The sequence below is a fragment of the Erinaceus europaeus genome, chromosome 15, assembly GCF_950295315.1.
Source record: "Erinaceus europaeus chromosome 15, mEriEur2.1, whole genome shotgun sequence".
Classification (NCBI taxonomy): domain Eukaryota; kingdom Metazoa; phylum Chordata; class Mammalia; order Eulipotyphla; family Erinaceidae; genus Erinaceus; species Erinaceus europaeus.
Genome location: NC_080176.1, coordinates 51,630,571 through 51,655,353, shown reverse-complemented (window position 1 = coordinate 51,655,353; position 24,783 = coordinate 51,630,571). Strand labels below are relative to the sequence as shown.

The window sequence follows — 24,783 nt, the reverse complement described above, 5'->3', positions numbered from 1 at the left end:
AAGAGAGAGAGAGAGAGAAAGGTGAGAGGAGAGACCCACAGCACCACTCATGATGATTCTGCTGGTGCACTGCATGGTGCCCCCATCTGATGACTACAGCTCAATCAAACATGGGTCTTCCTGCATGGTAAAGCATGCACTCTATTGGACCAGCTTTCTCCCAGCTCTATACATTTTTATCATCTACTGTGATGGGGCTATAGAAAAGTAGATAAAACTGATGAAACTTGAATTCCCACAGGCCACTTTCAATTAAACATGGCTATCACTAGACACACTTAGCAGGGCAGAACAACTCAATGAGCTAAATTCACATGTATCATACCTCTACTAGGTGATCATTCTGCTTGATAGTTAGCTTATAGAGACAACAAGACACAGGCAGAGAAACAGGAAAGTGAGAGAGACCACAGACCACAGCAGTGAAGCTTTCTTTAATGTGGTGGAGTCTGGACTTGAACCTGGGTCATGCACATGGCAAAGCCACACACTATCCAAGTGAGCTATTTCACTGGTCCAATCATCTTATTTTTTCTTTTTCTTTTTTTTTTCAGTTGCCACCAGGGTTATCAATGGGGCTCAGTACCTAAACGATTCTATCACTCCTAGAAACCATTTTCTTCCTTTTCCCCTTCCATTTCTCTTTCTTTCATTCATTTATTCTTTCTTTTTTTTATTTGATAAGAGAAAAATTGAGAGGAAAGGGGAAGGTACAGAGGGAGAAAGAGAGACACTTGCAGCACTGCTTCACCACTCATGAAGCTTCAGGGATGGGGACTTAAACCCAGGTCCTTGCCTGGGTAATGTGTCTGTGTAATCAGGTGCCACTGCCTGGCTCCCTATTTTGCCTATTTTTAATGACCTGGATTTTCAGACACCAATGGGAAATAGGTTGTAACTATGAAAGACTTTAGAGGGGCCAGGTGGTGGCACACTCAGTTAAGTACACTTAGTACCAAGAACAAAGACAAGCATAAGGATCCTCGTTTGAGCTCTCTGGCTCCCCACAAGCAGTGAAGCAGGTCTATAGGTTTCTGTCTCTCTCCCTTTCTATCCTATCCAATAAGATGGGAAAAATGGCCACCAGGCATGTCAGAAAATTGTGAGGCACCCTGCATTTTTCTGCCTCCAGGAGCCTGGCATTCCTTAAAACATTAAGCCAGCTCCCCCTGCTCCACCCTGCATTCTTGATACTATGGCCTATCTACACAATCATTGTTTTGCCTGAAAGATTCCCCACCCATTCCATTCCTTTGATCTATCTTCTTTCTACCCTCAGGATCCTCCCTGCCTGCAGGGTATTACTAATTCTACCAGTTAAAACCCTCGCAACAGTTGCTAAGGAAGTTCTTACCTTCCCAGCCCTTTTGCCTTTCTCTGCCCCTTTCCTAGCCATTTCTGTTTCCGACATGCCACTTCCGGATCTTCCCTTAAAAAGTCTTGGCTCTCTGATCAATAAAGAATTGTATTGCCTCGCTGCCGCTAGCTCTGTTCATAAGTCATCTCCCTTGTGTCGCTGAGTGAGTAGCAGCCCAGGCTGGCTCCGGTCCTGTTCTCTCCAACCCAGAAAGTATGCACCTGGTAAGAGGCACCCCCACGCTAGCCCAGCACAGGAGGAGTGGATTCATAGTGTCAGCACCAAACCTTAGTGATAACACTGAAGGAATAGATAAATAAACAAGGAAAGAAGGGCCAGAACTCTGAATGAACGTGCAACTAAAGCTGACAGGGCCAACACATCAATGCAGAGTGACATAGTTCAAGAAAGATCAAAGGGAAAGTTGTCATTTTGCCAGGCTGGCTTTGCGGGCAGGAGACAGAGACGACCAGAGACTCATGGCTGAGCTGAGCGGGGATGCAGTTCAACAAACTAATCTAATCTAATCACAACCCAATTCTGTCCTCCATCTCTCTCCGCCGATAGGGGGCAGGGAGAAGAAAGAAGCCCGAACCATCGATGACTAAACCAAATGTCCCAGAGGTGGGGGGGGGAGACCAAACCAATATCCCGGAGGCAGGGGGGTGCCCAGCCAACAGTGGATGTGCAAACAGAACACATAGCAAGCAACACAAGCAAACCCAATGTGATGATAAAAAACAGAAGCCTTCACAAGCAGAATCCAGAAGCATACCAACAGAAAGTCATGAGATAGGGATCTCTCCTTCAATCCCCCCACCCTGCCTGCATTTTTAAATGTTGAAAACCTTAAGCTACTTTAATTATTGGAAAATGTAAGCCACCTTAATTGCTTTCTAGCATCTTGATCATTTTATGAAATGAGGATGTTTTGTGAGTGGTCATTTAATATAAAATCTTCTTCCTTTCTTTTTAAATGAGAGTACTGTTTAGCTCTGGTTTATAGTGGTACAGGGGATTGAATCTGGGACTTTGGAGGCTCAAGCATGAGAGCCTCTTTGCATAACCATTATGGTATCTACCCCAGCCCAATCTTTTGTTTTCTGTGGTATTGTTATTTACCACTAATTTTCTAGTAAAAGCCTGATCTAGTATAGCTGGAAACCTTGAGAGAAAAGCCCTGCTAGACAGCTTGGACTCAAAGCCTGGTCACCTAATGGGTCAACTAGAGTAAAAAAAAAAAAAAAAAAAAGCAGTTACTGATTGCCAGAGAGCAAACTGCATAACAAAAGCTCAGAGAAGTGCTTGCCTTGTAAATTCCACCAGACTAGAGTGGTGGGAGGTGACTTTGCTTATTAGCATGCACTTTAGAAAGTTCAAGGCACGTATGGATAGACATTCATTCCATTTTATGCTACATGTTATTGAAAACACATTCGATGACATAAATAATTCATCAGTGCATTGTTTGAAATTTAAGATTACCAAACTGAACGGTAGTGTTCTGCTTTATGACTGTTCGTACTTTCAAAAAGAAAGACAATATAGATTGATGGACCTTATAACCTTTATATGAATTCACCAGGGAGAACAACAATCCAGCAGAAAAGAACCTCCACCCCCTCCTGTCCACACACAAACACAATTTCTCTGTGTACATGTGGCAGGTTTTATAGTTAAAACTTATATAAAACCAGGTATTAGGGGGAGAGAGTGATTGGGAGAGGGAGGTACTGTGTTAGAAGATTGTGAAGATTGTGATTGTGAAGAGACATTAGTTCTCTGGAAGGAAGAAACCTGAGATTATCCCTTTACTTAAAATAGTTGATTACCCCCTCCCTCTTCTAGTGATAAAGAAGATTCTAGGCTGGAAAGACAGCGAACTCATGAGACAATAGAAAGCAGCGGAGACACAGTAACAAAGCTACTCACTTTGCTGAAGGGAGCCTGGGATCAAACCTGGAGTCTCTCACACGCAAGTCCTAGGTGCAACTGGTATGTTATCTCTTCAGCCCAAAGAACTGTCACTTAAATAGTGTCGGGATTATGAACTCAGTAACTGTTTATTCAGTTCTGGATATGGCTTCATGGAGAGGCAAGTTTGGTTTAATATCTGTATCCTGATTGGCCATCATCTATGACACCTTGGATGAAAATCAGAGATGGGGGGAATATCTAGACTTTTGTGGGTGGACAAGGGTAACGACATACAATATGTATGGAGCCAGGAGGTGGCACACCTGGTTAAGTACACGTGTTACAGTGTGCAAGGACCCAGGTTCAAGCCCCTGGTCCCCACACTCCCAGATTTCAAATTGTATTATAGGGCCATTGTCATCAAAACTGCTTGGTACTGGAACAGGAATAGACTCACTGACCAGTGGAATAGAATTGACAGCCCAGAAGTAAGCCCCCACATCTATGGACATCTAATCTTTGATATAGGTACCCAGACTATTAAATGGGGAAAGCAGAGTCTCTTCAAGCAGTAGTGTTGAAAAAAATGTCTTGAAACATGCAGAAGAATGAAACTGAACCACTATTATTTCACCAAATACAAAAGTAAATTCCAAGTGGATCAAGGACTTGGATGTTAGGCCACAAACTATCAGATACTTAGAGAATATTGGCAGAACTCTTTTCCACATAAATTTTAAAGACACTTCAATGAAACAAATCCCATTACAAAAAAGGCTAAGGCAAGCATAAACCTATGGAACTACATCAAATTAAAAAGCTTCTTCACAGCAAAAGAAACCACTACCCAAACCAAGAGACCCCTCACAGAATGGGAGAAGATCTTTACATGCCATACATCAGACAAGAGTTTAATAACCAACATATATAAAGAGCTTGCCAAACTCAACAACAAGAAAACAAATAACCCCATCCAAAAATGGGGAGAGGACATGGACAGAATATTCACTACAGAAGAGATCCAAAAGGCTGAGAAACACATGAAAAAAATGCTCCAGGTCTTTGATTGTCAGAGAAATGCAAATACAGACAACAATGAGATACCACTTCACTCCTGTGAGAATGTCATACATCAGAAAAGGTAACAGCAGCAAATGCTGGAGAGGTTGTGGGGTCAAAGGAACCCTCCTGCACTGCTGGTGGCAATGTAGATTAGTCCAACCTCAGTGGAGAACAGTCTGGAGAACTCTCAGAAGGCTAGAAATGGACTTACCCTATGATCCTGCAATTCCTCTCCTGGGGATATATCCTAAGAAACCCAACACTCCCATCCAAAAAGATCTGTGTACACATATGTTCTTAGCAGCACAATTTGTAACAGCCAAGACCTGGAAGCAGCCCAGGTGTCCAACAACAGATGAGTGGTTCAGCAAGTTGTGGTATATATACATAATGGAATACTACTCAGCTATAAAAAACGGTGACCTCACCGTTTTCAGCCGATCTTGGATGGACCTTGAAAAATTCATGTTAAGTGAAATAAGTCAGAAACAAAAGGATGACTTTGGGATGATCTCACTCTTAGGTAGAAGTTGAAAAACAAGATTAGAAGAGAAAATACAAGTAGAACCTGAACTGGAATTGCTGTATTGCACCAAAGTAAAAGACTCTGGGGTGTGTGAGTGGGGTAGAATACAGATCCAAGAAGGATGACAGAGGACCTAGTGGGGAAAACTGTTATATGGAAAACTGAGAAATGTTATGCATGTACAAACTATTGTATTTACTATTGAATGTAAAACATTAATATACCAATAAAGAAATTTAAAAAGGACTGAGTGCAAATATAATAAACATTAAAATATTAACAGTGTATGTACAAGGAGTGATAGTGATAAAGGAGATTCAAATATTTTAAAAAATCTAGCTCACTACTGGAATCTATATTATCCCAAACACGCATCAGAGTTGAGGTGAATGCTGTAAATTTCTTTAAAAATTCATCAGTGAATAAATTATTGATGGGGTCCTTCTTAACCCATATTCACAATACTATGAAAGGAATTAGAGTTGGTATTATAAGGAGCGAGTATTGAAAGTATTGTAGTGGCCAATTCATCCTACCTAGCAGTTTAAATCTAACCTTGGCACCATGGCTGAAGGTGGTAGTAAAAAGAGAGTTAGTCTGAATAGCTTATTATCAGTCATACAATAGTTCTTTTTTTTTTTTTTTTTTGTAAAGGGAACTTAATTTATTTCTTAGAAGTTAGTGGGAGCAATGGGCATGAGGGAAAGCTCCAAGTATGGTGGATGCTCTGATACTTGTACCTTTCTCTCCCCACTCCCAGTCTGATTATTTTTTTATACCCAAACACTGGAGGAAACTTGTCTTTCAATCAGGAACTCATAACAATGTGTACTTACATAGAAGGGGCAGCCAACTTTAATCAAGAGTTTTTTCTTTTTTCTCTTTTGAGTCATATTTATCCATATGGAAAGCCATACGTACTGAAAACAAGTCTTTATTTTTATTAAATAACATCCTTTTGCCAACAGATTTTTAATCTCTCTTTACTTGGAGATCTCAAATGTATCGACATTGCTTTATTTCAATCCACAGTGAACATGACACAGGGATTTACCCTCTATGCAGCCATGGGGACAGAGAGAGCACAAAAGACTGTGAAGTCTGCAGCGCGTGAAATTAAAATGTTCACATTGATACAAAAGACTCCACAGAAGCAAAGATACAATACTGCAATCCTAGCATGAAACCTTGTGGTTTGAATAAAAGTCACTGCCAAGTGACCTGCCATATACACATCAGTACAAAAAGGGGGGGAAATGGCCTCCAGGAGCGGTGGATTCATGGTGCAGGCACGGAGCCCAGCAATAACCCTGGAAAAAAAAAATGTGCAAGAATCAGCATAAGGATCCTCGTTCAAGCCCCCTGGCTCCCCACCTGCAAGAGGGTCACTTCACAAGTGGGGAAGCAGGTCTGCAGGTGTCTATCTTTCTCTCCCCCTCTATCTTCCCATCTTCTCTCAATTTCTATCCAACAACGACAACAGTAACAACAACAATAATAAAAATAACAATAAACCACAAGGGCAACAAAAGGAAGAAAAATAGCTTCCAGGAGCAATGGATTCATAGTGCAGCCACTGAGCCCCTGCAGTAACTCTGGAGACAAAAAAAAAAACGTAAAGTCATGGGCCCCTTGGAATATACCTAAAATAGACTTCCTAATGTTTTCCAAAATGGAGACCCCCCCGTCTTATCTGCTCTATTCTTACCTTTAGGTTCCTGATTATTAAACAACTTGTTCTGCCTGATATCTTAATGCTTTTTAGCCACCAAGTTGCAGACACTGCCATGACACCAACCTGACTTCCCTGGGCAGACAACCTCGCCATTGTTTTTCTTTTTTATTAGTGATTTATAGTAAGTTCCACACCAGTCCCACCACCAAAGTTCTGCCCCATCACACACACACACACACACACACACACACACACACACACACACACACACACCAATAATAACTACCATAGTTTTCATAAGGTCTTAGATATGGGTTGATATTTTTTCAAGTTCATGTGTTTCAATTCTCTCTATTTGACAAATGAGTGAAATTATCTAGCAGTTATTCTTCATATCCTTACTTCCATCAATAAGCATATTCAGCTCCAGTTGCATCGATTTTGTCCCAAACATAATAACATATATTTGATGGCTGAGTGTATGTTTCATAACTTCTTTTTTTTTTTTTAATATTTCCCAGTTTTCTTTTTTTTATTTTTTTTAAGATTTTCTTTATTTATTAATGAGAAAGATAGGAGGAGAGAAAGAACCAGACATCACTCTGGTACATGTGCTGCTGGGGATTGAACTTAGGACCTCATGCTTGAAAGTCTGGTGCCTTTCAAGGACTCCAGCTCCTGGTTTTTTTGCCTTTTTTTTTTCTCTCTCCCTTATCAATTTCTCTCTGTCCTATCTAATAAAATGGGGTGGGGGGGGAAATGGCCTCTATGAGCAGTGGATTCACAGTGCTGGCACTAAGTCCCAGTGACTGGAGACAAACAAACAAACAAACAAAACCAGAAGCAAGCAAACTGTTCCTAAAACATATGGTGTCTGACTATGGTGGTCATATTTGGAAGTGGGAGGTGGGAAGACACAGAAATTTGTTGGTGGATACTGTATGGGATCATACATTGTAATCTTAAAATAAAATAAAAATGAAAAAGAAAAAGTTTGTACACACTAAAGATCAGAAAAGCAACCTAAGGAATGGGGAAAGCTATTTGTAAGCCAAACATCTGATAAAGCTTTAATATGTAAAAATATAAGGACTTAACAGATGGGCAAAGAACCCCAAGTGAAAAGACATTTTCCCAATGAGAATACTGTCTTCAAGACAAAGAGGGAAGCTTAAACTCTGTATTTCAAGGTGCTTAGATCCTCTCAGCCCAAGGTTTCTAAGCATGGTCCCTGGTTTCTAATCTACTGAGGCAGGCTCTTCACTTTGTACATCAGTGGGCAGGAGCTGTGTGCATTCGCTGTCTGACAGCGTAATTGTGCACAGACAACTGCACTGCAGAAACCTGTAAACTTAAAGGATCAGGGTCTTATAATAAAGAACAAATCACTTTTTTTTTTTTTTTTTTGTAAAATGGTCTCACCCCTAATGTGCTATCACATCATCCAACACACAAATATTTTTGGTTTTCCCTCAACAACAACTAAACTCTACAAAACCATTCTCCTAGTTTCTTTCAGAAGGAAGGAAAACAAAGTCCCTCAGCTCTGTATTGTGGTAAAAATATAACCTTTCTGAAAAAAGCTGGGAGGGGGCACGTGAACATTGCTTCTGAGAAGTATGCTAATTTCAACTCCAGTTATTTTTTGTTGTTTTTTTTAATGAACTGGCCAGTTTGTTGAATTGCTTTCATCTCTTGCAGTTCTTGCCCATATTAAAAAAAAAAAAAAAAAAAAAAGAGTCATCCACAACACTTTTTAGAAGTTAGGGAAAGGCAGTGAGAAGATGGCCCTAGTAACATTTTGTTTCAAAAGACGGAGAAGTTAATGCTGCTGTATTACTGGTATTTGCCTCTGCCTAGGAGTGTGGTACAATCGTTCTTGCATTGTCCTATGACTGAGAGATAGGAACTAGGCAGCATTTTTCAAAAGTGGCAAGATTTGTATTTCATTGAACCATTCTTGAAGATACTGTCATCATTTTAATATAAAAGGTTTTAGATCTATATACTGAAATAGAAAAAGACACCATGATACAAAGGAATACAGCTGTAATAGATTTCTTCCCAGTCAAATTTCAGATAAAAGATTTAAGAGCCAAAGCAACATTAATGCAAATACCTGCCTCTTGCAAGTATACTTTTTGATTAAATTGGCATACATCAAGTACAATTAGAAAGGTTATTTATAACGGAGAAATACATAATTCTGCATTTTAATGGGGATGACAATTACAGCTGATGGTGGCTAATTAACAGAACTTCTTTAGCTCCAAGAGCTGGATATTTCCTATCTGATTATCATTGTTGGCAATGGACACACCTAATTCTGGGAGGCTCCAAATAGCTAATTATTTATTTTGCCTCCAGGGTTATCACTGGGGCTTGGTGTCTACACCAAGAATCCACTGCTCCTGTGGCCATTTTTTCCATTTTTAAATTTTTTTTGATAGGACAGAGAGAAATCGAGTAAGGAGGGTAAGACACAGAGGGGGAGAGAAAGATGGTCAGTCACCTGTAGACCTCCTTCACCGCTTGTGAGGCGACACTTCTGCAGGTGGGGAATCAGGGGCTCGAACTGGGATTTTTGTGCACGTTCTTGCACTTCATACTACGTGCGCTCAAAGCGGTGCGCCATAGCCTAGCCCGCTAAAGATCTAATTATGACTAACATTTACATTCACGACAGAGTCATTGATAGTCCTCCCAGTTCTGAGTTCCTGTTGGGGGAAGACTTGCTAAACTGGTGGCAGGAAAACTTGTGAGTAAAGGTGCATGCAGTCCTACCAGGATCTCAGAACAACAGGGAGAAAGACCGCTCTAGTTCTAACTCTAGGTGGAGTGCCATCTGGTCCAGTTGGCAGGAATGCATGATTCCATTTAGTTCAGTGACACCACCTTCTTAGGCCAAGATGACCACTGGGTTCCTTTCTTGAATGCTTTCGGGATGTGTGACCAACATGGAGGCCCCAAGTGAAAGGGAGAGAAAGAAGTTACTAGAACTCTCAGCACAGAAAACTATAAAGCCCCCTTTGCTCGGGCTGGATATAAATCACATATTTATTTTGTTCTCATGTGATAGATAAATATTTCTACATACAGAGGTGCCCAGCTAGAATCAGGATAAATGATATTAATGTCCTATGGTCAGTATTATTGAACCTCAAAAGCAATAAACTTTATGAGTCAATAAATATTACATTTGCCAGATAGTTAACATTCCTTGACTGTCCCCGGCACTTATTACACATTGTAACTGCAAGTCTACAATACATTATTCATATTTGGGGTGTCACCAAGTGATGGATTGCTGTAGGATAGGCTGTCCTTTAAATAAATCAACAAATAAAAATGCAAATGTTAACATTTTCAGCCACAATTTTTTCTGTCTTGAATGGGGAATGAAAATTTCGCATTCTGTTGACAGGCAGCAGAGATTACAATTAACAGCCTACACTGTGAATGAGAAGGATGGCTCTCCCATGCCTGGCTTTACCGCTGGCACTTGGAAAGGAGACGGGGCTCTCCGTAGGTGCTAGAGCTTCCACACAACAAAGGAAAACCTATTTCCCACAGGCATGTGCCCCACTCCAATCCTCCTTTTCTTATCTTGAAAATGCTGGTATTTCATTATTTATTATTATTACTACTACTACTACTACTATTATTTTAACAGAACACTGCTCAGCTCTGGTTGTTGGTGGTGTGAGGGATTGAATCAGGGACTTTGGAGCCTCAAGCATAAGAGTCTGTTTGCATAATAACCATTATACTATCTACCCCCCTCCACAGCAATGCTTGGTATTTCAAGTGGACACAAGAAGGTGGTTTTGTTTGTTTTTAGTTTTCCACAGTACCTTCAAATGTTTGCTGGAATGAAAACCAACAGAGTTTCCCCCCCCCCCCCCGGGTTTGCATGTAATTGAAAGGTAGTCTATAGTAATGCTTCAGTAATGCTTCTTCTTCACTCTGAAATAAAAAGAATTTAAATAATTCCGATTCTGAAATCTGGAAAGCAACCAGTGTACCTTACTGGTAACTGATTTTCATGGTACTGAGTCTTTTCTTTCCAACTGCACACATTGTTAAGAGGCCGCCATGCCCTTCTAGTAGTAAAACCTGGTGTGCTCCACATTATTTTCTTCAGCTGTATGCTTACTATTTAAGGAGTTTCTGAGGATCTATATTCAGCTGAGCTGTAGTAAGAAAAACTAGTGTTATGTGGAAAACTGGGAAATGTTATGCATGTACAAACTACTATATTTACTGTTGACTGTAAAGCATTAATCCCCCAATAAAAAAGAAAAATTAGCAGGACTAAAGAATCCTTCTTTTAAGGTCTTCAAGTATGAGACTCCACAGCAATCTTAGCCTGGGCTTGTATTGATAGGGTCCATTCAGAAAATGGGTGGTGTGGATGTTCTACAAAATCCTTACGGGGGAGACACTGTATTAATCTTCCCATACATCTCTCCAAAACAAAAGACTGTGATCAAACATATATTTGAGTAAGTGGTAAAGACTCATTCATCAAGATTAAAAATCCAGACTGACACTCCTCAACTATGAGCCCTTTATGAGAACGCCTCAGGACAAACTAAGACAAATTCTCTTATTATGGTTCATCAGAAATGAACTGGCAAAGGCTCCAAAATCTGACCTAGGTTATTAGTCCTTTGACATGTGGCATAGAAAGCACTCATTAAACCCAGGAAGAAAAAACAAGCAACCTCATTTAAGAAAATGAGAGGACATGAATAGAATCTTCACCAAAAAACAACAACAACAACAACAACAAAAAAACGAAAAAAAGAAAAGTTCCCAAAAAAGCTCCGGGCAAGGGTAGATAGCATAATGGTTATGCAAACAGACTGTCATGCCTGAGGCTTCAAAGTCCCAGGTTCAGTTCCCTGCACCACTGTAAAACAGAGCTGATCAGTGCTCTGGTAAAAAAAAGCAAGAAAAAAAAAAAAAGCTCCAAGTCACTGATTAAAAGAGAAATGCACATAAAGACGACAATGAGGTTCCACTTTATGCCAGTGAGAGTGCTATATATCAGAAAAGACAGAAACAAAAAGTACCGGACAGAATGTAGAGGAAACAGACACTTTGATATTGCTAGTGAAAATGTAAATGGGTCCAAACCCTGCAGAAACAGTCTGGGGCTTTCTCAGGATGCCAGAAATGGATGTACCCTGTAGCCCAGCAATTCCTCTCTTGAGGATACACTCAAAGGAAGTAAATGCATCCATCTAGAAAGATCTATGTACACCCATGTCCATAGCAGCAACTCAAATGCCAACTGACAGGTAAGTGGCTAAAAAAGTGGTGGTGTATATTCACTCTGTGGAATACTACTCAACTATTAAAGGTGACAAAGTTGGGCGTCGGGCTGTAGCGCAGCGGGTTAAGTGCATGTGGCGCAAAAGCGCAAGGGCCAGCGTGAGGATCCCGGTTCAAGCCCTCCGCTCCCCACCTGCAGGGGAGTCGCTTCACAGGTGGTAAAGCAGGTCTGCAGGTGTCTATCTTTCTCTCCCCCCTCTGTCTTCCCCTCCTCTCTCCATTTCACTCTGTCCTATCCAACAACGAACTACATCAACAACAACAACAATAATAACCACAACAAGGCTACAACAACAAGGGCAACAAAAGAAAAAAAAAGGTGACAAAGTTACCTTTATTGTGTCAACTCAGATGGAGCTTAAAGGAATCATATTAACTGGGATAAGCCAAAAAGAGAAGAAACACCAGGTGATCTCAGACCTCTAAACATGTTAAATATTTATTTATTTGATAGGAAAGAGAGAAATGGAGAGATGAAGGAGAGATGTAGACACACAGAGGAAGAGTCACATGCAGCACTGTTTCACTGCTCATGAAACTTCCTCCTGCAGGTGAAGACTCTGGGCTTAAACCTGGGTCCTTGCGCACTGTAACTGATGTTTCAGCAAGGTGCACCACGGCCCAGCCCTGGGTATGTCACTCTTAGTAGAACTTAAGAAACAAGGACAGAAAGGGAAGATGCAAAATGAAAGCTGAATGGGGTTTGGTGTGTTGCACCAAAGCAAAGACTCTGGGGAAGCGGGGAAGAGAGGGAACCAAAGGAACTTTAGGATCTTGGTGCATGAAAGTACAAAATGATTTGGGGGGGGGGGGAGCGAGAGGTGTGCTTTGCAGAAACATAATTCAGGGAGATGAGAGATTGTATCCATGTATCAACAACTGTACTATAATCCATTACCCCCCCCCCCATAAAGAAAGAAAAAAGCTGCCCTGGGTACAAGTCTACATGTTTTAACTACATTTCCCAAAACTCTGTGTCTAGAACACCATAACCTAGATGCAGTGTAGGGATGGCACACACCTGTATGAATCACAAAACGTCATGTCAATATGGATTGACCAATCATGAATGACAGAGCACTAGGGGCAAGGCGGGGGCACACCCACTAGGGCACATACACTACTATGACTACCATGACCTGGGTTCAAGTCCCTGGTACCCACCTGCAGGGGGCAAGCTTCACAAGTGGTGAAGCAGGGCTGCAACTCTTCCTTTCCCTATCCTCCCTTACCCTCTCCCTCTCCCTCTCTCTCTCCCCTCCTTTCTTCTCACTGTACCTTTACAGGAATGTATGATGATTTCACATTTAACCAACAGATTCTGCTTACCCAAATCTGTGCCCCTTCCTGACCGAAGTAATCTCCACAGGGAAGCAAATACCTGACATCATCATCATCATCTTCATCATTATGATTATTATTATGTGCTTTCCCTTGGTAACAGTCTGGCTTGCTGTTATAATTTGGTTACCTGACGTAATTCACATGCTAACACTGAGCTCATTCATTCACCACATTAGGTGGTTTATCAACATGACTTGCTACAAACCTTTGGCAAAATAGCAGCATGAAAAATAAAACAGTGGAATAATGGGGGAAATGTGGTGAATTCTGTCATTTCTTCTGACTGAGGATGGCCTCCAAAAATGGAAATTTTATCATTATCACTTGTTACAATATTTGCAATTCTGGGCTGTAGAGTCAGTAATGCTGGCTCTACCTCTTCTTATTAACTGTTAACTCACCTAACTGTTGGTTTTAGGTGAGTCCCTCAATCAGTCTTAGTTGCCTTAAGTTTTTGAAATAAGTTCTGCCATCTCCTGCGGTGGTGAGGAAGATGAGATCAGTAATGCAGCAGAGGAGCCTGGCACAGTGCTGGGTACATAGTTAATGCTTCACAGATGACAGGATAGTATCCTCTGTGATCAAGGCAGTTCTTAAAATTTCTTTAAAATTCAATCTTTGACAACAACCAAATAATTTCACTAATATGTAAAACAAGCGAACTGAAACACATGAATTTACAAAAAAAGAGAGAAAGAAAGAAAGGAAAAGATAAGAAAAATAGACGTAAACTGTCTAAAAGGTTTTTTTGAGAACGATGGTGGTTATATTTCAGAGGATGTGGGCACAGAATTTTGGTGGTGGGTGTGATGTGATTTTATAGCCTTGTAAACAACTGTTAATCACACATTTCTAAAAAAAAATGGCTCAAAATAAAAAAGTCTTAGAATTTACATTCATCTGACAGAATGCTAGAAATTTGAGAATTCAAACAATCATATCCTCAAGGAGACATAGGTTAAGCTCTTTTGGTGCTCCTTATATCCTGCTCAAATGTGCATGATGGAGACTGGACCATTAGATCTGAGAAAGTTTAATACCATATTCATTTTCCCCAACTCTAGCAAAGTCTGATAAAATTATTAACTCTTTAAACCTCTCTCTGATAAGTAAATATTGATAGTCCTTTAGCTGTAGTCCAATTCCTACTACAAACTCCAGTATCAGCTCAGTGAGTGAAAACTACAGCAATAATTTTGTCATAAACTGAAAAGGATTAGTTAAGTTCCTAAGGAGTAGATTTTTTTCTAATGAAAGCTATGAAGAGAGAGAAGGTATGTGTATGTGTGTGTGTATGTGTGTGTGTGAAAATCCTTGTCAACTGTCATTATTAGTTGAGGAAGGACATGTACATGACTGGGGGCCGGGCAGTAGCATACCGGGTGAAGTGCTCATGGCGCGAAACACAAGGACCAGAGTAAGGATCCCGGTTCGAGTCCCCGGCTCCCCACCTGCAGGGGGTCAGCTCACAAGTGGTGAAGCAGGTCTGCAGGTGTCTATCTTTCTCTCCCCTCTGTCGATTTCTCTCTGTCCTATCCAGCAACAGCGACAGCAATAACAATAATAATAACAACAACGGATAAACAACAAGGGCAACAAAAGGATAAAAAATAGCCTCCAGGAGCAGTGGATTCGTAGTGCAGGCACCAAGCCCCAGCAACACCCTGGAGACAAAATAATAATAATAATATGTCGGGATAGCCTGAGGGTGCTTCTTCCTGAGCTAGTGCTCTCTGGGTTGGAGAGAACTCAATTGGAGCCGATCTAGGCTGCTGCGTGGGAGAGGGATCAGGAGATACACTCTGGAACTCTTGGAGCCGGAAAGCAATTTCCAAGTGTCTTTAGTCAGAAGAGCAGCTGTTTTTATACTCTCCAAGTAGGGTGGAAACAGGATGTGACATAGAGAGGGTGGAGCGAAAAGTGACTGGTGGAAGATCAGGGTGTGACAAGGAGAGGGGGCGGAGCAGGTGAGAATCCTACCACTGAACCACCAATGCCAGATATTCGTCGGGATGCAGCATCATCTAAGTTCATTTCCCACGTCTACACTCGACCAGACCTGCCAACATACGCGGATATCTTCGCCCACCCTATCCAACGCTTGACGTCTCGTCACCCAATCTGGTCCCCTATGCCTACACTGAACTTCTCTGTTCCAGACTCTTGGAGACAGAGTTGGCAGTCAGCTGAGGTCAAGAACAAACACCTCATCACAGACCCCTGCAAGCGTCAACCCGGCTTTGACCTAGCACATTATGATTGGGCCCTCCTCAATCGCTATCGAACAGGCCATGGCCGGTGCGCTGCTATGTTCCATCACTGGGGAGCCAGAGACGACCCGAACTGCCCCTGCGGCTCCAGACAGACTATGACCCACATAGTCAACGACTGCCACCTCTCCAGATTCAAAGGAGGTCTCGAAACTTTACATCTGGCTCAACCTGACGCTGTTGACTGGCTACGGAAGAAGGGCAAACGCTAGAAGAAGAAGAAGAACCACCAATGTCCTGGAGGGAAGGTGGTGCTTTATGTAAATGTAAAAGTGATTTATGTAAATAGACCGTAGCTTTGAATGGGATTAAATTAATCTCATACAGACATACTGGTGTTTAAGTGTGTGTGGGGGGGGAGGGGGGGAGGAAGCTGGCATACTATAAAAAAATTCTATGACTGCAACCTGGTCAAATCTATACACTTACAAGTAAAGGTCTTTGTCTTTCTCTGGGGTAAGAGCCGCTAAGAATTGGGAGGGTTTTTCTAGAGAATGTTCAAGAATTCTTGCAGCTTACCGGGAGGTGTCCTGTTGCAACGATGATGTGGTTGTGGTCGAAAGCTCCTTCTGGTTTTCTGTTCTCAGAGGTGAGGTGGATGCATCTTTTCTTGTTCCTAAATGAATAATAGTAAAAGTAATTGGGACATTCAATAAAATGAGAAGGAAAAGTCAACTATGAATAGTTGACTAGGGATTTTAGAAATTCCTAGGATTTAGAAGTATGTCATTTTCTTTTTGCATTAGGATAAAAACAGAGGGGAAAAAAAAGAAATGTGTCATTTTCACCCATAATGAAACAATGGCAAGTGAAAAACTCAGTCCTTTTGGCTGCATAAAACTCCAAGACCCACAACATTCTGTTTAAAACATAGATTATAGTAACAGACTGTCTTTGTTTCTAAACTTGATGGCTTTATTTTTTCCCTTTTAACCTATCATACCATCTTTCCATTCTTTGACAAAACTGAACAGGGGAGTTAGCACAATGATTATGCAAGTGACTTTCATGCCTGAGGCTCCAATGTCTCTGCTTCAGTTCCCTGCATCATCATAAGCAAGAGCAGAGCAGTGCTCTGGTCTCTCTGTAACTGTTTTCTCTCTCATTCAAATAAAATAAACAAAATATTAAAAGAGAAACAAAATAAAGAATTCCATCACTTCTTCATCCAAATTTCTCACATTAAATGGATCCTTTTTCCAAAACTTTCAAAGGAGACAGAAATCTTACAAATTTCTTTCAAAGGATTCTGTTGGCTGGCTGGGCAGTGATACACCTGGTTGAGCATAAGGTCCCAGGTTCAAGCCCAGTTCTCTACCTGCAGGGCAAGTTTCACAAGCAGTGAAGTTATACTGTGGGGGGGGGTCTCTCTGCCTCTCAATATCTCTCTTCCCCTCTCAACTTTTTTCTGTCTCTATCCAAAAATAAATAAACACACTTTTTCTTTATTTTTCTTTTTTTTCCACTCTTTTTTTTATTTACACACATTTTTTCTTAACTGTGCAAGGCTAAACTAGTGCTTTATTGGAAGAGATGCACCTGTCAATGCCCATGTCCAGTGGAGAAGCAATTACAGAAGCCAGACTTTCCATCTTCTGCACCCCATAATGATCCTGGGTCCATGCTCCCAGAGGGATAAAGAATAGGAAAACTTCCAATGGAAGGGAAGGGATGGGATGCGGAACTCGGGTGGTGGGAATTGTACCCCAATTATCCTTTGGTCTTATCATTATTAAATCAATTTAAAAATGAATCATAGAGGACTTACATGACTTGCCCCAGGTCACTAAGTTAGTGAGTAATGGAGCTAGTATTTGTGTCTACATAGTACAATCCCGGCATTTTTACTATTGTCCTACAGTGTCCCAAGACATTGCATGAAAAGTCTGAGAAATCCTATCTGTTTACAAGATTAGAGAAAATTTGATGCAGGAGATAGAATTGCGGTAGGAAGAAGTAAGGAGCATGGTATTAGCTATAGCACTAAGTTAAAACTCACAAAGATAAATGTTTATCATATCAGGAGATATTTACTGAGCATGACTGTGTTCCTGTACCTTTCTAATCACTTAAAGTCATTTTACATGCAACTCATAAATCTTTACAGCAGTCCATATATTACATTATTGCCCCCATTTTATACATAATTAAATGGCATCTGTGAAAAGGTCAGTATCATATTGTTAGAATAAGGCTGCATTTTGAATACAAGGTCTATTTGATTCCACATTACAGACTCCTAACCAGTATGTTAGCCTCAAAAAATAAAACAAAACAATACTAGCAATAATATAAAAAATTGGTCCTCAGAGAGATTATTCTTGTGGCAAAATTTAGAATAGAGTGTACCCCAGTTCACTGCTGCTGTAACTGTTAGGGTAAGATCTGACAGTCGGAAGTGGAAATGAAAATGAACAAATTTAGGGATGAAGGTAAGTCAGAGGGAACTTTGGGTGCTGGAAGAAAGAAGTGCTTGGCCATAATAGATAGTAAATTTCCTTTTGGTTATGAACACAGAAGATTTGAATATTGACCTTTTTCTGTTTGCTACAGTAGTTAAAAGTTTGGTGAAGGCAACACATTTCATGGAGACACTCAAAGGTATTTTAAACATTCTAGGAATTTCTATGAAATTTGTGGATGTACTTCTGGAATGTGCGTCTCTCATAGCTGTAGGAGCAATAATGTGTATGTATGTGTTCACTCACTGAGATGAGTGAAGGAACTACAGCTTCCAGAAAACATGCAAAAGCTCTTTGTTTTTTTAAAAGACTTTTCTTTTCATCTTTAAATAGAGAAGGAGAGAAAGATATTTAAAGCACTGTTTGACTGCTCATGAAGCTTCCCCCCTGCAGGTGGGAACCGGGGGCTTGAACTTGGGTCTTGAGCATGGTGAAGTGTGCACTCAATCAGGTATACCACTGCCTGGCCCCAAAAATGCATTTTCAAATGGGATCCCTCAAAGGTTAAGAAGACTGCTGTAAGACATGATGCAAATTTATTCCTTAATAATTCTCTTAGCTCTACTACTTGTTAAACTTCAGAAAGTCACATGCTAGTTTTAAATTATATTTAAGACATTTCTTTAAAATTTCATTTATTATTAAGTGTACCAAAAATTAAACGATTATGCATCTCATAAAGCTATATACACATACAAAATAAAATATCTACATTTTAGAGATAATTAGTATGGTAAGAATATTACTTGTTATGATGCTAAACTTTATAGTTTACATATATATGATTATATATGTAAATATATGTGAATATAATTATGTAAATAAGTGCACACATATATTTTTACATACACAGATGGAACTGAACATAATAGGTCATGTCCTATTTATATAATACCTGAGTCGATGTCTGCCCATCTATCCTTCACTAACTCAAGAAAATTACTGAGAGTTTAATGTTTAGGAAAGCTCTTTTCTAGACCCTTTGCTTTACTCTGCATTTTAAAACAACTACAGTATATATTCACTTTTAAAGAATAAATGATAAAGAAAGTACCAATGTAAGAAGGAAAGAACTGGCAGCATTGTTTCCTCCACCTCTGCCAACACCAATTACAGCCTCTTCTCACTTCCATGAGGCAGCCGAGATTCTCACAATCATTCGTTCTTTTTCTCATTTTTTTGTAATTTTACTATGCACGTATGCACACAAGATGTGATTAAGTTTTTCTGCTTTTGAATTTTGAAAAAACAGAAAAACATTATTATTTCTGAGACTTCTTTTACTTAATATTATGTCTGTAAGTTTTTTCATTATAATTACTGGATAGAGACAGACAGAAATTGAGAAGGGAGAGGGAGATAGGGAGAGAGGAAGAAAGACATCTGCAGCCCTGCTTCAACACTCGCAAAGCTTTCCCCTAGCAGGTGAGTGTGCTCTTAACCAGGTGTGCTACCACCTGGCCCCTAGCCCTTGAGTTTTATCTCTGTTGATTTATAATATATGCATTTGTTTTCTACTTTTCTATTTATTGACGGGCAATTGGGATGTTTCTAATTTGGCGCTGTCATGAAGAATACTGTTGTGAAAAATTCCTTAGTCTAGTTGAGATATGCAGCAGTCCCAAGCCAACATCTTACTCCATGATGAGAAGCTCTAAGATTAGTTACAAGACAGGGCTATCCTCTATCATCACTACTGTTCAAAGTAGTTCTGAAAGTTCTATTCACAGCAATAAGACAAGAGAAAAAAAATAAAAGTGATACAAATTGGAAGAGTAGAAGCTAGTCATCATTTGCAGATGATATGACAGTATACATAAAAAATACAAAATAATACAAAAGAAAAGTCCCAGCAACTGTCAGGTAATGTAGCAAGGTGGCAGGCAACAAAAATAATACAAAAATATCAGTAGCATCCCTCTATGAAAAGAGCAAATTGGAAAAATAAATACAGACATCAATCCCATTTATAACAGCAATGCAATTAGATACTTAGGGACAGACTTAACAAAGGAGATAAAAAATGTGTACACAGAAAATTATGAGTTGCTACTAAAGGAAATAAAAAAAAAGATATACAAAAATGTTCATGGATTAATAAATTGACTATTCTTCCCTGAACAATACACAGATTAATGTTATCCCTATCAAGTTTTTACCAAATTTTTTTTCCAAGGAAATATAACAAAAGCTACAAAAGTTTACCTGGAACAAGAAATTATCTGGAGTTGCCAAAGCCATCCTAAGAAAAAAGGAAAAGAATGCAGGCTTTATGTTTCCTGACCTCAAATTATACTACAGAGCTGTTAGCATCAAACCCACCAGGCACTGAACAAATAGGGACACTCAGACCAAATGAAATAGAATTGAGAGCCCAGAAAAATGTCTCCACAGGTATAGACAATGAAACTTTGACAAGGGGACCCAGAACATTAAATGGAAAAAGGAGCATATTTTCAACAACCGGTGCTGGGGAAATTGGGTTATAACTTGCACAAGAATGAAACAGGATCACTACATATCACCATACATAAACATCAACTCCACTGGACGAAACACCTGGACGTTAGACTAGAAACCATCAAGTATTTAGGAAAAAATATTGGCAGAGGGCCAGGCAGTGATGCACCTAGTTAAGTGCTCACATTACAGTGCACAAGGAACGAGGTTCAAGCTCCTGGTCCCCACTTGCAGGGGGGAAATCTTCACAAGTGGTAAAGCAGTGCTGCAGGTATCTCTCTCCCTCTCTCCCTCTCTATCATCTCTTCTCCCTCAAATTTTCTCTGTCTCTATCCAATAATAAATAAATAAAAATATTTTAAAAAGAGAAAACATTGGTAGAAAATTTCAAGATGTTTTCTTCAGAAATATCTTTGAAGTATCAAGTTTAGCATCTAGGTAAACACAAACTAGCCAATGGTACCATGTCAAATTGAAAAGCTTTTGCACAGTAAAGGAACCATCACCAAAATAGAAAGACAAGGGTGCTGGGTGGTAGTGCAGTGGGTTAAGTGCACATGGTGCAAAGCACAAGGACCAGCGTAAGGATCCCAATTTGAGCCCCCAGGTCCCCACATGCAGGAAGGTCGCTTCACAAGTGGTGAAGTAGGTCTGCAGGTGTCTTTCTCTCCTCCTGTCTTCCCCTCTCTCCATTTTTCTCTGTCCTATCCAACAACAACACCAGCTATAACAACAATAACAAAAAGGGCAACAAAATGGGAAAAATGGCCTCCAGGAGCAGTGGATTTGTAGTGCAGGCACGGAAACCCAGCGATAACCCTGGAGGCAAAAAAAAAAAAAAAAAAAGACACCCTACTGAATGGAAGATCTTTACAAGCCATGCATTAGACAGAGGACTAATAACCAAAATATATAAAGACCTCATTAAACTCAGTGACAACAGCAAAACAACCCTATTAAAAAATAGAAAGGGGATATGGACAACAGACAAATGAAAAAATGTTACTGAGCACTGATTATCAGAGAAATACAAATAATGAGATACCAATAGACAAATGAAAAAATGCTACTAAGCACTGATTATCAGAGAAATGCAAATAATGAGATACCACTTCATACCTGTGAGAATGTCATACATCAGGAAGGAAAGAAACAACAAATGCTGATGAGGATATGAGGGGGGGGCACTTCTATACTGGTGGTGAGAATGTACCTTGGTTCAAGTTCAACCCTTGCTAAAGACAGTCTGGAGATACCTCAGAACATTAGAAATAGAGATACCTACCACGTGTGGTAGATAGCATAATGGTTATGCAAACAGACTCTAATGCCTGAGGCTCCCAGATCCCAGGTTCAATCCCCTGTACCAGGGTAAGCCAAAGTTTGGTGTTGTGCAAAGATTATAGCGGTTTTGAAACCAAAGAAAGACCCAACACTGGCCGCCAGCTATAGACCAATTTCTCTCCTCTCCGTGTGTTACAAACTCCTTGAGAGGCTGCTTCTGTCACGTATTTCTCATCTTACAGAGAAATTCCTATCACCCGCCCAGGCTGGTTTCCGCCCAGGAAGATCTACCTGCGAACAAGCCCTGGCCCTCTCAACTTACATTGAAAATGGATTCCAGAAGAATTTAAAGACGGGTGCTGTCTTTGCTGATCTCACAGCAGCCTATGACACGGTCTGGCACCGTGGTCTCCTGGTCAAGATCTCAAGATGCCTGCCTCCATGGGTGGCCAACACTCTATCGTTTCTTCTCCAAAACAGAAGATTACGGGTACATCTGGGTGACAAGTCTAGCAGATGGAGACTTGTCTCAAGTGGCCTCCCCCAGGGCTCTGTTCTGGCTCCTATGCTATTTAATATTTACATCAATGACCTCCCAGAAACTTCTTCAAGGAAGTTCATCTACGCCGATGACATCTGCTGTGCAACTCAGGCATCAAAGTTCAACATCCTCGAGGAAACACTCACAAAAGACATGTCTCTGATATCTGATTACTGTAAAAAATGGCGACTAATCCCTAGCACTGCTAGGAATCATCTGTTTTCCATCTACACCATGCCTCGGCCTCGCGTGAGCTTAATGTGCAGCTTGACGATACGAGAATCCAGCATGAAGCCCAGCCAGTCTACCTTGGCGTTACTCGATCGCACTCTGTCATTTCACGAACATCTCATAAAAACTGCAGCAAAGGTGGGCGCGAGGAATAACATCATTGCAAGACTGGCCAGCTCCTCATGGGGCGCGAGCACTTCCACACTATGATCATCATCTCTGGCATTATGCTATTCCACTGCAGAATACTGTGCCCCAGTATGGTTCTGTAGCCCCCATGTCCACTTGGTCGATTCCAAATTATATTCCTCCATGAGGATAATTTCTGGAACCATCCGTTCCACCCCGGTTCCATGGCTGCCAGTTCTTAGCAACATCGCCCTGCCAGATATTCGTCGGGATGCGGCATCATCTAAGTTCATTTCCCACGTCTACGCTCAACCGGACCTGCCAATATACGCGGATATCTTCGCCCACCCTGTCCAACGCTTGATGTCTCGTCACCCAATCTGGTCCCCTATGCCTACACTGAACTTCTCTGTTCCAGTCTCTTGGAAACAGAGCTGGCAGTCAGCTGAGGTAAAGAACAAATACCTCATCACAGACCCCTGCAAGCGTCAACCCGGCTTTGACCTAGCACGTTATGATTGGGCCCTCCTCAATCGCTATCGAACAGGCCATGGCCGGTGCGCCACTATGTTCCATCGCTGGGGAGCCAGAGACGACCCGAACTGCCCCTGCGGCTACAGACAGACTATGACCCACATAGTCAACAACTGCCACCTCTCCAGATTCAAAGGAGGTCTCGAAACTTTACATCAGGCTCAACCTGATGCTGGTGACTGGCTACGGAAGAAGGGCAAACGCTAGAAGAAGAAGAAGGGTAAGCCAGAATTCAACAGTACTCTGGTAAGAAAAAAAAAAAAAAAACGGTATGGGAATTGTTTGACAGGGAAAGCAACCATGTGACTAGAAGGTTGGAACTTCGAATCCCCTGACTTCTGAGGAGAGGTCAGTTGCCAGTGGTCACTAGGTTAATCAATCACGCATGTGCATGAAATGAAGCAAAATCTTCAGAAAGATCCAAGAAGATGGATCTAAGAAGATAGATATATTGATTCCTGTTTGTAGCATCCCTTCTTAAAAAAATAGGAGACCTAGTGAGTAAATGGGTTTCCCAATTTCTGTATCCCTCTAGCAAATTAATCAGTATTGAGGTGGGAGTTGTGGGACCTTCAATCTGCAACCTGTAGATCAGAAACACAAGCCTGGGGGCCTTGTGGTTTTTGTCTGACATTGGACATGGTTATCTTTCAATGAAGCACAAGACCAAATTTGGCCCTGGGCCATATATCCCATCCTCAAGGGAATCTTCTCAGACTTATGAAAATGGCAAAGTCAATACTCTGTGGTAGAGCTGAGTCAATTTGAACCCCTGCCACTGTCTGTTATAGGAGAAACTTCTTTTCCTTTTTTTTAATTTACTGGGGGATTAATGGTTCACAGTCAACAATAAAATACAGTAGTTTGTACATGTATAACATTTCCACATAACAATACAACCCCCACTAGGTTCTCCTCTGCCATCGTGTTTCAGGACCTGAACCCTCATGCCACCCCCCCCCCCCACCACCTCAGAGTCTTTTACTTGGTGCAGTACACCACAGGAGAAGCTTCTTCTTCTCCTCCCCCTCCCCTCCCCTCCCCCTCCTTCTTTTCTTCTTCTTTTTCAGGGGAAACTTCTTGCCCTTTAACTCACTGATTTTTTCTTTTCCTGTACATATGTTAGTTGTTATGAAAGTATTTGTAAGTTACCCACCCTTGTGTATGAGTTACTCTCTAATGTACATATTATAAATGAATATATACTTATGTTTATAACATAATATACATCACATATAATTATATATTACATATATATGTTTTATGGAATAGACTCACTGGGATACAGGGTGATTTTTCTTTGTCTTTAATAATTAATGCCAAGCTGCTTCCAAAGTGCATTTTTGGGCCAAATCTTACTTGTTGATGGTATTAATGCTTTTAATACCATGAACATTAGGTTTTGCTAGCATTTTGCAGAGGATATTTCCAACTATATTCATAAGGAATACTGATTTGTAATTTTCACTTCCTGTCATTTTCTTTTTTCTTTTTGGTGTTAGGATAGTACTGGAATCTCTTCTCCTCTCTCCTTCCCTCCCCCCCTCCCTTCCTTCTATCCTTCCTTTCCCTTTTATCTCTTTATTTTTCCTTCATCTACCCTTGGTTTTCTTTTCCCTTCCTTTCTTCTTCTGGTTCCCTCTGGCTCAAT

At 40.7% G+C, this 24,783-nt stretch overlaps 1 protein-coding gene across 4 annotated transcripts in view; it reads right to left on the bottom strand.

Annotated features, from left to right (window-relative positions):
* Positions 1–24,783, bottom strand: part of KIAA1328 (KIAA1328 ortholog) — a 295,446-nt gene that overhangs the window by 28,998 nt on the left and 241,665 nt on the right. For 2 of the 4 annotated variants that reach the window (XM_060173759.1, XM_060173756.1), the window contains one exon: positions 16,011–16,107. In XM_060173759.1, the coding sequence (XP_060029742.1) occupies positions 16,011–16,107 (97 nt within the window). Of the gene's footprint in view, positions 1–7,429; positions 7,882–8,995; positions 10,504–16,010; positions 16,108–24,783 lie in introns of those variants that run through there. The other 2 variants (XM_060173757.1, XM_060173758.1) reach the window with 2 other exon arrangements.